At 53.1% G+C, this 15,072-nt stretch overlaps 2 protein-coding genes across 6 annotated transcripts in view; one reads left to right on the top strand and one right to left on the bottom strand.

The window, feature by feature from the left end:
- The window catches only part of GEMIN4 (gem nuclear organelle associated protein 4), a 7,806-nt gene extending 3,392 nt beyond the window's left edge, over positions 1-4,414 (top strand). For all 3 annotated transcript variants that reach the window (XM_017510598.2, XM_037732104.1, XM_017510597.2), the window contains one exon: positions 1,061-4,414. In XM_017510598.2, the coding sequence (XP_017366087.1) occupies positions 1,061-4,227 (3,167 nt within the window). In that variant the 3' untranslated portion in view covers positions 4,228-4,414. The remainder of the gene's footprint in view (positions 1-1,060) is intronic.
- Positions 4,415-6,088: 1,674 nt separating this feature from the next.
- Positions 6,089-14,125, bottom strand: TLCD3A (TLC domain containing 3A). Of its 3 annotated transcripts, XM_017510594.2 has the most exons (5): positions 13,904-14,125; positions 13,480-13,563; positions 10,621-10,822; positions 8,229-8,324; positions 6,089-7,725 (listed from the first exon to the last, which is right to left on the bottom strand). In XM_017510594.2, the coding sequence occupies exons 1-5, from the start codon at positions 14,023-14,025 to the stop codon at positions 7,456-7,458; spliced, it is 774 nt and encodes a 257-aa protein (XP_017366083.1). In that variant the 5' UTR covers positions 14,026-14,125; the 3' UTR covers positions 6,089-7,455. The 3 variants fall into 3 exon arrangements, with proteins under 3 accessions (XP_017366083.1, XP_017366084.1, XP_017366085.1); XM_017510595.2 differs by lacking the exon at positions 10,621-10,822 and having other exon boundaries at positions 13,904-14,097; XM_017510596.2 differs by lacking the exons at positions 6,089-7,725; positions 8,229-8,324; positions 10,621-10,822 and adding an exon at positions 12,574-12,799 and having other exon boundaries at positions 13,904-14,110.
- Positions 14,126-15,072: the final 947 nt, after the last annotated feature.

The raw sequence follows: 15,072 nt of genomic DNA, 5'->3' as shown, positions 1-15,072 counted from the left end.
TGTGGCTATGTGATTGCTGCTGTGCCATTACTCTGTGGCTGTGTGATTGTGGCTGTGCCCATTACCCTGTGGCTGTGTGAGTGTGGCTGTGTGATTGCTGCTGTGTCCATTACTCTGTGGCTGTGTGATTGTGGCTGTGCTATTACTGTGTCTGTGTGATTGTGGCTGTGCCCATTACCCTGTGGCTGTGTGATTGTGGCTGTGTGATTGCTGCTGTGCCCTTTACCCTGTGGCTGTGTGATTGCTGCTGGGCCGTTATTCTGTGGCTGTGTGATTATGGCTGTGCCCATTACCCTGTGGTTGTGCCCATTACCCTGTGGTTGTGATTGCTGCTCTGCCCATTAGCCTGTGGCTGATTGTGGCTCTCCCCCCTTCATCTGTCATGAGAAACTCAGCTGTCATGTCCTGTGGTACATGCTCAGTGGCTCCTGTCGTTTGTACTGTCCTCGTGCTCTCTATTTCTAAACCTCTCTCCCCACATCCTCCTCTGGCCCATCCTTTGCTGAAGGGTTTGCCCTCAGCAGCCCAGCCTGTTCTTTTTACTTTTCCTGAGGGATCTCATTCTTTCTTGGTTCCAGTGATCCCCTTCTGGGCAGATGCCTCTCAGAGTCACATTTCCCAGCTGACTTCCCTCCTGAACTTCCACCTGGCATTGCAACTGCTGGAGGACATCTGCTCCTTGATAGCCAAAATCCAGAATCACATTTCCCAGCTGGCTTTTCTCAACTTGCACCGGGCATTTCCACTGCCGGAGGACATCTGTGCCTTGATAGCCAAAATCGAGCTTGTCTCTTCTCAAACCTGTTCCGATTCTCCTCCTTCCCTGTATGTGACGCCACCCGGGGTCCTCCCAGTTCCCAGGCTAGAGAGCTTGGAAGTCATTCTGGATTCCTCGGCTAAGTCCAGCCTCCAGCCCTGCAGTGGCTCTGGTAGCCATCGCTTCTTCTCCCCTTCATGGATGTCTAAAACCCTCGTCGTCTCTAACCCTGACAGCCTCCTAACTGCAGTGACCGTCTTGAGACATTCGCACTATACTGTCTTACTTGGCTTCTCTGTGCAGGACCCTTGAACATCTGTGAGGAAACGACTATTCTGCACGGAGGCTTCCTGCTGGCTGAGCAGCTGTTCCACCCCAAAGCTCTGACAGAACTGACCAAGTCTGACTGGGAGCATGTTGGGCGGCCCATCGTGGAGGCCTTGCAGGAGATCTCCTCAGCTGCAGCACATTCCCAGCCCTTTGCCTGGAAGAAGAAAGCTCTGATCATCATCTGGGCCAAGGTTCTGCAGCCCCAGCCTGTGACCTCTTCCGACACGGACACTTGGTGGCAGGAAGATGTGTTCTTCTCAGTGGGCAACATGATCCCCACCCTTAATCACACCGTCCTCTTTGAGCTGCTCAAGTCCCTAGAAGCTTCTGGACTCTTTATCCAGCTCCTGATGGCCCTGCCCGCCACTGTCTGCTGCACAGAACTTGAGCGCTTTTTGGAGCACGTGAGCATTGACACGTCCTCCGAGGACGTGGCCTTCTTCCTGGATGTCTGGAGGGAAATGATGAAGCACCGGGGTAATCCGCAGGACCCCCTGCTCTCCCAGTTTAGCGCAATGGCCCATAAGTACTTGCCTGTCTTAGATGAGTTCCCCCGTCCTCCCAAGAGGCTGAGGTCAGAGCCGGATGTGTGCCCCACCATGCCCCTGTTGGCCATGCTGCTCCGCGGGCTGGTGCAGATCCAGAGTCGGATCCTGGGCCCAGGGAGGAAGTGCTGTGCACTGGCCAACCTGGCCGACATGCTGAGCGTGTTTGCACTGACCGAGGACGACCCCCAGGAGGTGTCCGCAACCGTGTATCTGGACAAACTGGCCACGGTGATCTCTGTGTGGAACTCAGACACCCAGAACCCGTACCACCAACAGGCGCTGGCGGAGAAGGTGAAGGAGGCAGAACAGGATGTCAGCCTGACCTCACTGGCCAAACTCCCCAGCGAGACGATTTTCGCGGGCCTGGAATTGATGCGCGCCCTGCTGGGGGAGTGGGGGGAGGAGCTGCAAGCCATGCTCTGCAGCAGCCAGGGCACAAGCTATGACAGCTACCGGCTGTGCGACAGTCTGACTTCCTTCAGCCAGAACCTGGCGCTCTACCTGAACCGTGCCAGCCTGCCCGAGGAGGAGAGGCAGGTGGCCTCTGAGCTGGCAGAGTGTGTCAGGGACCTCCTGAGCAAAACCAGCAGGGTGCTGAAGAACAGGGGCTCCCAGGACATCACGGCTTCCATTGCCATGGCCATCATCCAGCAGAAGATGGACCGTCACATGGAAATGTGCTACATTTTTGCGTCTGAGAAGAAGTGGGCTTTCTCAGACGAGTGGGTAGCCTGCCTGCTGAGTAACAGGGCTCTCTTCAGGGAGCCAGACTTGGTGTTGAGGCTGCTGGAAACAGTCCTAGATGCCAGCACCACTGACAGAGCCGTCCCCAAGCCTCAGATCCAGCAGGTGCTCCACTCAGTCCTGGAATGTTATGCAGACCTCTCCCTGCCAGACAAAAACAAAGTCCTTGCAGGCATCGTGCATTCCTGGGGGAAAAAGGGCCTGTCTGAAAAGTTGCTGTCCTACGTGGAGAGTTTTCCAGAAGACCTCAATACGACCTTAAACCAGCTCACTCAGAGTGCCTCCGAGCAGGGCTTGACAAAAGCTGTGGCTTCCGTGGCCCGCCTGATGATAGTGCACCCGGAAGCCACGGTGAAGAAAATCTGCAGCCTGGCTGTGGTCAATCTCGGCACCCACAAGTTCTTGGCCCAGATTCTCACCGCCTTCCCTGCCCTTCGGTTTGTGGAAGAGCAGGGTCCGAATTCATCTACCACTTTTATGGTGTCGTGCCTCAAGGAAACTGTCTGGGCGAAGTTCTCTACACCCAAGGAGGAAAAGCAATTTTTGGAGCTCCTGAACTGCCTGATGAATCCTGTGAAGCCCCAGGGGATTCCAGTGGCTGCTCTGCTTGAACCAGATGAGGTGCTGAAGGAATTTGTCCTGTCATTCTTGATGTTAGATGTTGAAGAGGTGGACCTCAGTCTGAAGATCTTCCTCCAGACTCTAGAAGCAAATGCATGCCTGGAGGAATACTGGCTCCAGACCTGCTCCCCATTCCCACTCCTCTTCAGCTTGTGCCAGCTTCTAGACAGCTTCAGCAAGTACTGGCAGCTCCCCAAGAAGAAGCGGTGTTTGTCTTTGCAGAGGAAGGATCTGGCGGCCCATATCCTGGAGCTCCTGTGTGAGATCGTATTAGCCAATGCCGAGACCTTCTCCCCGGACGCCTGGATCAAGTCCCTGTCCTGGCTCCACCGCAAGTTAGAACAGCTCGACTGGACTGTGGGCCTGAGGCTGAAGACCTTCTTTGAGGGACACTTCAAGTGTGAGGTGCCAGCCACACTTTTTGAGATCTGTAAGCTTTCTGAGGATGAGTGGACCTCCCAGGCCCACCCAGGGTATGGGCCAGGCACAGGGCTCCTGGCCTGGATGGAGTGCTGCTGTGTCTCCAGCAGCCTCTCAGAGAGGATGCTGTCTCTCTTGGTGGTGGATGTGGGTAGTCCTGAGGAGGTCAGGTTGTTCAGCAAAGGCTTTCTGGTGGCCTTGGTGCAAGTCATGCCTTGGTGCAGCCCTCGAGAGTGGCAGCACCTTCACCAGTTGACCAGGAGGCTGCTGGAGAAACAGCTGCTCCATGTGCCATATAGCCTGGAGTATATTCAGTTTGTTCCTCTGCTCAACCTGAAGCCCTTTGCCCAGGAGCTCCAGCTCTCTGTACTCTTCCTGAGGACTTTTCAGTTTCTCTGTAGCCAGAGTTGTCAAAATTGGCTTCCTCTGGAAGGCTGGAACCACGTGGTCAGACTCCTGTGTGGCAGTCTGACCAGCCTCCTGGACTCAGTCAGGTTGATACAGTCAGTTGGCCCTTGGGCACAGGGACAAGAGCAGGACCTGACCCAGGAAGCCCTGTTTGTCTACACCCAGGTGTTCTGTCACGCTCTGCACATCATGGCCATGCTCCACCAGGAGGTCTGTGAGCCACTGTATGTTTTAGCCTTGGAAACTCTCACCTGCTATGAGACTCTGAGCAAGGCCAACCCTTCTGTCACCTCCTTGCTCCAGAAGGTGAACGAGCAGCGCTTCCTGAAGTCCATTGCTGAGAACATCAGCCCCGAGGGGCGGCGCCAGACCCTGCTGCAGAAGATCAGCAGCTTCTGACCTTGGCCTGTAGCAGAAAAGCTGGGGCTCAACATGGCGGGTCCATAGGGGCCAGACCCACGCAGCACGGACTTTACAGCTGTGTGAAACTGTCCACAGGAAATCATGGCAATAATGGTGTAAAGAAAATAGTTTCTTAGGTATTTATAATGTAGAAACTATAATAAACATTCCCTTTTGCATCTCACTTTGTCTAAGTCTGCCGCAGCAATAGCCCAGGATTAATTATGTATGCTCTGGAATTGAGTTTAGTGTCTTCGAGATTGAATTCAGCCCAGAGGAACATGTTCTTAACTGGACTTTTCTTTTTTTCTTTTTTTGAGACAGAGTCTTGCTCTGTTGCCTGGTGCCAGGCTGGAGTGCAGTGGCACAATCTCGGCTCACTGCAACCTCCGCCTCCTGGGTTCAAGCAATTCTCCTGCCTCAGCCTCCCAAGTAGCTGGGAGTACAGGCGCGCGCCACCATGACCAGCTAATTTTTGTATTTTTTTAGTAGAGACGGGGTTTCACCATGTTGGCCAGGATGGTCTCAATCTCTTGACCTCGTGATCTGCCTGCCTCGGCGTCCCAAAGTGCTGGGATTACAGGCATGAGCCACCACGCCCGGCCATAACTGGACTTTTCCATCCTAGATTTTGGCAAATAAGCCCAAAGTTAAAACCGTCTGAGTTGAAAAAGCATGACAGGGTATGTGCAACCCCCTTCAAGAGTTATTTTGTATTTTAATATTTTTTTCATGAGGTATCTTGGAAAGGACAGCAGCTTGGAAAAGAATCTACTCCAGTCCTGGTTCTGCCTCTGGCCATGAGATTGCTGTGCCCAAGAGGCCTGCACAATTCTAAAATGAGAGGATTGGAGGACCAAGATAAACTGAGTGACAAGGGGCTAGGTTAATGACCTCAGCAAAGTAGGTCCCCTCTGAATTGAGGACTGCTTACAGTCTTTGTTGCCTAGGCTGGCCTTGAACCCGTGGACTCAAGTGATCCTCCTGCCTCAGCTTCCTGAGCAGCTGGGACAATAAGAGGCAGAATGATCACTTGAGACCAGCCCGGACAACATATGGAGGCCATATCTCTACAAAAAAAATGGAAAATTATCTGGGTGTGGTGACACACCTGTAGTCCTAGCTATTCAGGAGGCTAAGGCAGCAGGATTACTTGATCCTGGGAGGTCGAGGCTACAGTGAACTGAGATCACACCACTGCACTCCAGCCTGGCTGACAAAGTGAGACCCCATCTCAAAAATACATATATAAAGAGAGAGAGAGAAGTGGGCTAGACACGGTGGTGTCCTGTAATAATCCCGGTGTTTTCCACGGCTCAGTTGAGGCCAGGAGTTTGAGACCAGCCTGGGCAACAGAGATAGCTGTCCCTACATAAAGAAAAAATGAGTTTAAGGTGTCTCGGGTGTTAGAGAATGGGCTGGGGACATGTTTATTTTGAGATGAAGAGGGGAAAGATTATGTCCCATCACTATCTCCATCCACACAACTTCCTTCAAAATGGGCATTACTCAGGTTCTCTCCCCCAACTAAAGCAGGCTTGGCTCTGTGACCAGTAACCAGGCTTTGACTCTCCCAGTTCCTAACAGAATTCACTTAGGACCAGAAGAAAGGGCCTCCAGTTACATGTGACCACTACACTTGAACTCTGGGAACCACAGCGATAGGTTTGAGTGACGTGTGAGCTGGACCTCTGGAGGCTGAAAGCATTCACACACCAAACCCCTCTGTTAGTTACATGGACATCAACATGGAACTATAGCACACAGCAGCCAGTTGGTGGCAGGTCGGGGGGGGCGGGCAGGGGTCACAGGATGATTCTTAAATGAAACTGGTACTGATGTACTTCACAAATGAGAGTAAGTTGGGAATGTTAGTGCAATTTAATCACCAGAAGGGTGACTTTCAAAGATAACACTGATAGTTAAAAAAAGACAGTTAAAAAAATTAATAGCACTTTGTTTTTTAAATGGCACCCATTAAAGACTAAATAGTCAAAATGAGACAGATCATTCAGTCCTTTACAAGTTCACAGACAATGAATTAAAAGGCACTTTAAAAAACCACGTTTTAAACTACACTTGAGCACAGTCTCAAACTCATCCTAGTCGATAGGGAATGATTAGTGTTGGCACCAGAAAATCCCGTTTGCAGAAGGAGGTGCAGGTGTCGGTCCACAGGACGGCCTCTGGCCAGGCTGGCTGCCCCCTTGCTCTGCAGCCTTCTGTGGCTAAATGGCAGGACACTCACACAGGAACGGGCTCTGCACCCCAAGCTCTGGCTCATCAGGAGGCTAAGTACTTTGTAGTCTAGACGAGACATTTTGTGGTTTGGAGTATAGAAGTTGGTTTCCACATCACATGAAAAGGACAGTGTCATGGAGTGGGGTTACCCATTAAATGGCTACCAAAGCCATCATTTCACATTGCCCCTGTAGTTTTTACAAGCGTGTCCTCTGCATGTGGATATGGGGAAAGCTGGGCACGAAGGGACATGTTAATAAGAATGGTGTTTGTGACTGCCCGCAGTAAGCTCACAAGGTTGACACTGGTCTTACCAAGTCAGCCTGCAAAGGTTGTGCTGACTTGGCTACACTACCCACTCAGGTTCCCACCCCTGCCTCTGGCCTGCCCAACCCCAGCTCCACCAGTGAGAATTCTGACTGGAAGTCAGTAGATGTGAGAATTCAACGTTGACCCATGGATGAGAGGATGAGGCAAAGAACCAGTGGGTTATCTAGTAAACAAAAACTACCTACCCATAATGATTTTCCCAGGCCAGTGTCACAAGCAGTCACCACTTGCTTCTGCTGGCCCAGAACCATGGGTACTGACCTGAGTGGTTGGAAAGGTGGGTAGCCGCCGATACAGGGACAGGCCCATGCCCAGACACTTATCACCCTGGTCCGCTGAGCACACCCCATGCTTCTACCTCCCAGAGCTCTAGAGATAAGACCCAAAGAAGGATCCTTTGGCTTGCATGAAAGCCACCTTGCTGCCCATGGAGGCCTGGCAGGACCCAATAGGTGTTACTACAAAAGTGCTTTTGCAAATGGGGCAGGTTAGAAGAAGGAGGTAATATGAATATTCTTTAGAAAAACTACAATCCATCTGCTTATCAATACCCAAAAGTCTGAGGCCATCCAGGGCAGTTTGGTCCACGGAATACTGAGCAGAGGAGGCAGCTGGTGTGAGGCTGCACCCTTACTGCCCTACTCCTGGGAGCACTTAACCATCCTTTTTGGCTTGGGGAGTGTCAAAGAGCCGGAGTGCCTTCCTGCACAGCAGAGAGAACCAGTAGATCTGAGGGGCGATGAGGAAGGCATTGGCCACATTGCAGAAGAAGGGAATGCGGAAGGGCACTTGCAGCAGGCTTAGTCCCTGCTGGTAGCCGTAGGACCAGTACATGAAGGGGAAGAGAAGGATCCGGCAGCAAAGGAAGGTGGCCAGTGTGAGGACTCCGTTCACCTTGTACAGAAGGGTGTGCTGCTGCTTTAGCTGCAGAATAGGAAGGACAAAGGGAAGGTCCCCAAGAGGCTGGGTGTCAGGGAGCAACTGCACCAAGTCCCACGGCAGAAAAGCTGCGCAGGTGCAGCTGCTCCCCCAGACCGGGGCTGCCAGACTCTCTGACGTGTGCCTAGTTTTCTGACATTTGTCGAAGACATTATTGAACACTATCATATTGATACATGCATGTAACCTCATTTTTCCCGGTAGTGATGTTGAATTTCATCTAGGCCACCCAGCTGACGGGAACAGTGGATTAGAGGAAAGTATGTGACCAGGGAAAAAGTAGAATGAACTGTATCAAACTCAGATCAAACCTACAATTTCATCCCACTGACTCAGAGGACCAGCTGACCTTGAAGTCTGTGGAAGGATCTCCTACCCGACTCTTCTAGCAGCAGGGATTTCTCCACATCCCACCATCTCCCAAGGAAAAGCGGGATCCACTCCCTCCCTCCTGCATGCGCAGTGCCTGCCACTGTGTTTATACGTGCCTGAATCAGAACTCTGCCCAGCGACACGAACGGCGTGCTCAGTTCTGCTGTGAAGATGCAGCCCACAAAGAAGTCCCCAAGGTCCCCCCGGAGCCTCTGCAGGTGAAACAACGAGAAGGGGAAAAAGTGGAGGTTAAGAAACCACCAGAAGGAAAGTTCCCACTGGGGCGACTGAAAAGGGTACCATGAAGGGAAGTGCTCATAGGCAAGCGTAGACCCCGTTATTGTCTGCTGCTTCCACGGCAATTGCACTTTGATGGCCCAAGCTGGAGGATCCAGAGGCAAATTCAGACGGGCTGACTGCACCTATGGCAAGCTCTGAATCTTGATGACAGCTAGAAGGAACTCTGCAGCCTACTTCTGTGGATCTAACTTAGTCATGCCAAGGCACTCAGCCTGTTCGGTTCAACAGAATATGTGCTGGGCCCTGTGCTAGATGTTAAGGTCTCAAAGCACCCTAGAGGTTCTGGTTCCTAGGTGGTAGGTCCCAGACGCTTCTGAAATAATGGAATGCTCGCTACCCTCTTTTTCTTTTTTTGAGGCAGAGTCTTGCTCTTGTTGCCCAGGCTGGAGTGCAAATGCACGATCTCAGCTCACTGCCACCTCTGCCTCCTGGGTTGAAACTATTCTCCAGCCTCAGCCTCCCAAGTAGCTGGGACTACAGTTGTGCACCACCACGCCTGGCTAATTTTTGTATTTTTAGTAGAGATGGGGTTTCACCATGTTGGCCAGGCTGGTCTTGAACTTCTGACTGGGATTAGAGGCATGAGCCACCTTGCCCAGCCTCCTTTTTCAAGAAAGCAGTAAGCATAGTAAAATACCAGCTCTGCCACCTAGTACCACTCAGTGAGATGGTAAGAAAACTCTTAGAGCCTCAGTTTCTTCGTCAACAGTATCAGGCTAATAGTTTCTAATATTTAGCAAGCTATGAACTTTTAAATCACATGCCTGGCTGGTTGCAGTGGCTCACACCTGTAATCCCAGCACTCTGGGAGACTGAGGTGGGTGGATCACCTGAGGTTAGGAGTTCAAAACCAGCCTGACCAATATGGTGAAACCCCATCTCTACTAAAAATACAAAAATTAGCCAGGCATGGTGGTGTGTGCCTGTAGTCCCAGCTACTCCGGAGGCTGAGGTAGGAGAATCACTTGAACCCTGGAGGCGGAGGTTGCAGTGAGCTGAGATCCCGCTGCTGCACTCCAGCCTGGACAACAGAGCAAAACTCTGTCTCAAAATAAATAAATAATTTAAAAAAATAAAACACATGTCTTCCCTGAGCAGGCATTCAAGAACTAGGGGTTTCCCCTTAGCATTCCCATTTCTTTTCCTTTTTGGGTGGGTTTTAATGGGGAAATGGATCTGGGGAGAAATTAGGAAGCTGTTTGCTTTGAGAGTCTGTGTTTTTGTGACGTCAGAAAAATGCACACAGTGCTCTCCGGCACGTTATGTTGCTTTGTATTATATTTGTATTTCATGTCATGTTTATCTTATACTGAACTAAGGACAGAGCCTCTGACAAATGCTAAAGAATCTCAAAGGGCTACGTGTTTGTTAAAAAGAATGTTGGGGCCGGGCTTGGTGGCACATGCCTGTAATCCCAGCACTTTGGGAGGCCTAGGCAGGAGAATCACTTGAGCTCAAGAGTTTGAGACCAGCCTGGGCAACATGCAGAAACCCTTACAAAAAATACAGGAATTGGCTGGTTGTGGTGGCATGTGCCCGTGCTCCCAGCTACCTGGGAGGCAGAGGTAGGAGGATCACTTGAGGCCACTAGTTCGAGGCTACAGTGAGCTGTGATCACACTGCTGCACTCTAGCCTGGGTGACAGAGTGAAACCTTGTCTCAAAAAAGAAAAAAAAGTATGTTGATGGATCACGAATGTTTCAGATGCGATGGTGTTCCTCCACTTTTCCCCTGGGGGAGGTGGCTGCTGGAGCAGCAGGCACAAGAATGGCTGCCCATGAGCAGGAAACAAATGAGGGACAGCCTGAGTCCTAAGGACGGTCAACACGTCCAGCTCAGGCCAGGCGCAGTGGCTCACGCCTGTAATCCCAGCACCGTGAGAGGCCAAAGCGGGTGGATCATTTGAGGTCAGGAGTTTGAAACCAGCCTGGCCAACACATGGCGAAACCCCATCTCTACTAAAAATAGAAAAAATTAGCCAGGCATGGTGGTGGGTGCCTGTAATCCCAGCTACTCAGGAGGCTGAGGCAGGAGAATCAGGTAAACCCGGGAGGCGGAGGTTGCAATGAGCTGAGATCACCCCATTGCACTCCAGCCTGGGCAGCAGAGCAAGACTCCAACTCAAAAAAAAAAGACACCTAGACATGCAGCTCAACAGGAGAAAAGGCGTGACCAAGGCTGCGGGTCTGCTGTCCTGGAAGGCCGTACCTGCGCCACCGGTACAAGGACAAAGAGGATGACTACGTGATGTGTGATCATGAGGCGGTTTCGACTGAGGAAGCTTCGAAGCGTGAGGGAGTGTGCACGATCCTGGTCTCTGGCTCGGTACCAGTCACAGAGGTACATGGCGTAACAGTCATAGATCATGTATGGAATCAGAAACCACACATATTCCCGGGCAAGCCAGTGCCTGAAAGAAAGCAAACGCGCGGCCTGTGAGATGACTGGCTATCCATCGTGAAGGCTCAGAGCCAAACTTGGTGCTTGATCAGCTCTTCTTACCCCACATACTTCACAATAAAGATGTTGAAAGTGATAAACGCAGTAGACAACTTTCTTTAAGTTCCAGGGCTAGTGCATGAGCATCAAAGGAAAAAGCATCACTCAGCCCTGCCTGTTTTAAGCAGCTAGCTGCCACTATTTGCCTGACTTAGCTACTAATTTATAATAGATGTTCTGGCATTTTGTGATACATACTGACTTTGATTAGATATATATGCAAATTGATTTGGAAAGTGTCCCAAATTGCAAATCCAGTATTTCCAGTTTAACTCCTCAGTTGCTCAAGTTAGAAGTTTACTAACTTAAATCCTGAACCTGTGTCTTCTCTTGCATCTGCTTGCAACCCCACTCTAGGGAGTTTCTGGGAGGCAACCCTGGCCATTTTCTTTACAATTCTAGAGCTGGCCGGGTGTGGTGGCTCACGCCTATAATCCCAGCAATTTGGGAGGCAAAGCCGGGTGCATCACCTGATTCAGGAGTTCGAGACCAGCCTGGCAACATGGTGAAACCCTGGCTCTACTAAAAATACAAAAATCAGCCAGGTGTGGTGACACATGCCTGTAATCCCAGCTACTCAGAGGCGGAGGCAGGAGAATTGCTTGAACCTGGGAGGTGGAGGTTGTGGTGAGCCAAGACTGCAACATTGCACTCCAGCCTGAGTGACAGAGCAAGACTCCATCTCAATTAAAAAATAATAATAAGGGTGGGGGAATGTCCTTTTAAATGTAAAAAGTACTATACAGGCTCGGCTCGGGGCTCACACCTACAATCCCTGCACTTTGCGAGGCCAAGTTGGGAGAATAGCTTGAGCCCAGGACTTCCAGACCAGCCTGGGTAACAGGAAGACCCTGTCTAAAAACCACAAAGTACTATCTGAATTAAGTACTTAAACTGAGAAAACTGCCTGGAGCTGTGACTTGGCCATTTTAGGGGTCTGAACCCCCTTAAGAATCTGACTAAATCATTGGCCCCATACCAGAGTCTGCCTATAATTTGGGGGGATTTATAGATAACCCCTCCTTTGTCACCACACTCTATATGAAGGCATAAAATGAGAAGGCATATGATAGAAAAATACTTAGTGTATAGTATATGAACCCTGAAAGGCCATTTTTGGCCAGGCGCAGGGGCTCACACCTATAATTCTAACACTTTGGGAGCTGCAGGCAGGAGGATCATTAGAGGCCAGGAGTTCAAGACCAGCCTGGGCAACATAGGGAGACCCCTGTCTCTACCAAAACAAAGTTAGCCAGTGTGTGCCTGTAGTTCGACCTATTTGGGAGCTGAGGAAGAAGGATGGCTTGAACCCAGGAGTTCAAGACTACAGTAAGCTATGATCACGCCACTGCACCCCAGCCTGGGCGACAGAGTGAGACCCTGCCTCTGCAGGGAAAAAAATAATTAAAAATGTGCTGGGTGCGGTGGCTCATGCCTGTAATCCCAGCACTTTGAAAGGGTGAGGCAGAAAAATGACTTGAGCCCAGGAGTTCAAGACCAGCCTGGGCAGCATAGTGAGACCCTGTCTTTAAAAAAAAAAAGAAGAAGAAATATTGAACCCAGCTAAGCAAATATTAGCATTTGGTGTATACAAATCAAGGTCACTTGGTCTATCTTCTCTTAGCATCTACCATTCATTGCCAATAGCCAGTTTTGTTTTTAAAAAGACAGAAGAAAAGCACAAAAATCATGACAGCAGGATCAATCCCAAGTGAGACTGCAGGCTAGAGTGAGAAAGACGCCCTGCTCAGGTCCCTGGCAGCTGGGTCTCAACAGGTGAGAAGCAGGACAGGGCAGAGCCCACAGGAGAGGAAGGTCTGGAAAGCCCGATCAACTTTCCTGCACAACCAACTGTGGTTCTTCAACTTGGGAGAAAGTGCGTGTGATTCTAGCAAGACAGGTGGGGGGAAAAGCTTAAAATAAAATAATAAAAGCACCACTTCGCCTAGGTCTAAAAACTCTGCAAAGTAGACTCTCTGGTCTTAATGTATGATTTGTTTCATGGAACTGCAGACAGATGCACATTTCCTGACCCGTCTCTGGACTGAGCTCTCATAGACACACAGGTCGGCCTCGGGAAAGCACTGGAAACCTCTCAGTCACCTTTTAGCGAATCTAAAGGGGAACGAAGAGCAGCGTTTGCGTGGACAGGGGCGGCGCGTTTGTTCCTTTCCACGCCGGGCTCTGTTAACCACACTGGACGTATATTGGCCAGTGATGCTCCAGAGTGGACAGCCGGTGACACCAGCTAAAGGAAACCAGCAGCCACCCGCCCGGCTCTAAATATTTCCACGCTCATCTGCCTCACGAAGGACCTGGGTCCCTGGCCACACTGTCGGCTCGCACCACCTGAAATCAGACTCCGACTTGGTCGTCCTTTCTCATTTCCGCGGACTTTCTCCTAAGCTGGGGATGCTCAGAGACTCCGAGAGGAAGAGGAGCTCATGGCGGTGCCCGCTTTTCCCACAGTCAGCTAGAATCTAAGAGCCTGTGCTGAGAGGAGCCGGCGCCTGCTGCGAGCCACAGAATGTGAGCGTTTCCAACACCGTCCTCGGGCCTGGCTGTTACCTGCCGGTGACCACGTCGTTGCAGGAGCGAATGATGACGATCCCTGAGCCGGTGGCCAGCACCGCCTGCACCGAGGACACCAGCCTAGCGCGGGCGGGGAGGAAAACGGAGAGAGAGCGCGCGCTCGGTCCAGTCCCGGGGACCGCGGAGCCCGACTCTCCCACCCGGCCGGCCCCAGCTGCGGGCGGACGCGGGGGGCTGGCTCCGGAGACTCCCCAGCGCTCCCCGCCCGCCCCGGCCCCAACCCCAGCCCCGGCCCCGCCGCCCCGCTCCCTCCAGGTCCGGACGTGGAGGGTCTCCGGGAAGCTAGGGCCGCCGCGACCCCGAGGGGCCCCCAGGCTTCCTGCCGCCCGTTTTCCGCCCTGGGCCCCGCGCAGCCAGTGGGTGGGGAGGGCGGGGGCAGCGCTGGCCTCGGCCCGGGTACCTGGTGCTGATCATCACGCGGTCCGTGTGGGTCCATTCGGGCCGCCAGCGGCGCAGCGCCCAGGAACAGAGCGCGAAGAGGCCCGGGAAGAAGAGCGTGCCTCCGGCCAGCGTCGGCAGCATGAGGGCTGCGGGTCCGGCCGCCTCGCTGGCGCCGCACGGCGTGGCTGGGCTGGGCTGGGCTGGGCGCGCCCCGGCCCGGCCGCGCGCTTTCTACCCGCCGCCCTCGCCCGGGCGCTGGCCCAGATCCCGCGGCGCTGGCCCCGATCCCACGGCGGCGCGGCTCTGCGCGTGACCAAGCCCGGCGGCCGCGATGGGGCGGGGCGGGGTCTCCCGGCGTCTCGCGCCCGAGGGCTCCGCGGCGTCCCCTGCAGGCGGGCGGGCTGGCGGGGGCGGAGGCTTTCGCCTGGGCCGCGGCGCGCGCGATTCCGAGTCCACCGACGCCGCCTCCCGGACCCACGGGGCCGAGCGCAGGCGGGAAGGGCCGGGCTTCCCGGGCTTCTGTTCCGTCACCCGCGCGGCGCCCGCCCCCCAGACCTGCTCTGCTCCCGGCCCCGGGCGGGCGGGCGGGCGGGGCGCGGGGCCGAGAAACCCAGGTAGGGACCTGCAGGGTGGGCGAGCCCGCGGCTGCGGCATCTCCCTCCTGGGAAGGAAAGGAGGGAGGGAGGCCTCGTCCACCAAGCCTGGTGCTTCCCGATGGGAGTCAGGACGTGGCCTCCCGCCCGCTGCTGCGGCTGCTCCAGAGGGGACCCTCAGAAAGCTTGAGATGCGCCCCGCCACGGCATCCGGCAGCCCCTCTCCCTCTGCCCCAGGAGTGGACTGTGGAGGCCGAAGGCTTTCTGGGGAGCTGCCTCTTGGCTTTGGATCTGTCCGGAGATACCATCCAGAGGCATAGTGACTGTTTTGTTGTTCACAATGTGTCATTATTTACAAGCAGTGGCTCAGGCCTGTCATCCCAGCACTTTGGGAGGCGGATCACCTGAGGTCAGGAGTTCGAGACCATCCTGGCCAGCATGCCGAAATCCTGTCTCTACTAAAAATACAAAAATTAGCTGGGTGTGGTGGCGGGTGCCTGTAATCCCAGCTACTCAGGAGGCTGAGGCAGGAGAATCGCTTAAACCCGGGAGGCGAAGGTTGCAGTGAGCCGAGATCGCACCACTGCACTCCAGC

The sequence above is a fragment of the Cebus imitator genome, unplaced genomic scaffold (genome assembly GCF_001604975.1).
Source record: "Cebus imitator isolate Cc_AM_T3 unplaced genomic scaffold, Cebus_imitator-1.0 Scaffold441, whole genome shotgun sequence".
Lineage (NCBI taxonomy): Eukaryota > Metazoa > Chordata > Mammalia > Primates > Cebidae > Cebus > Cebus imitator.
This window is presented reverse-complemented; position numbering and strand designations above follow the sequence as displayed.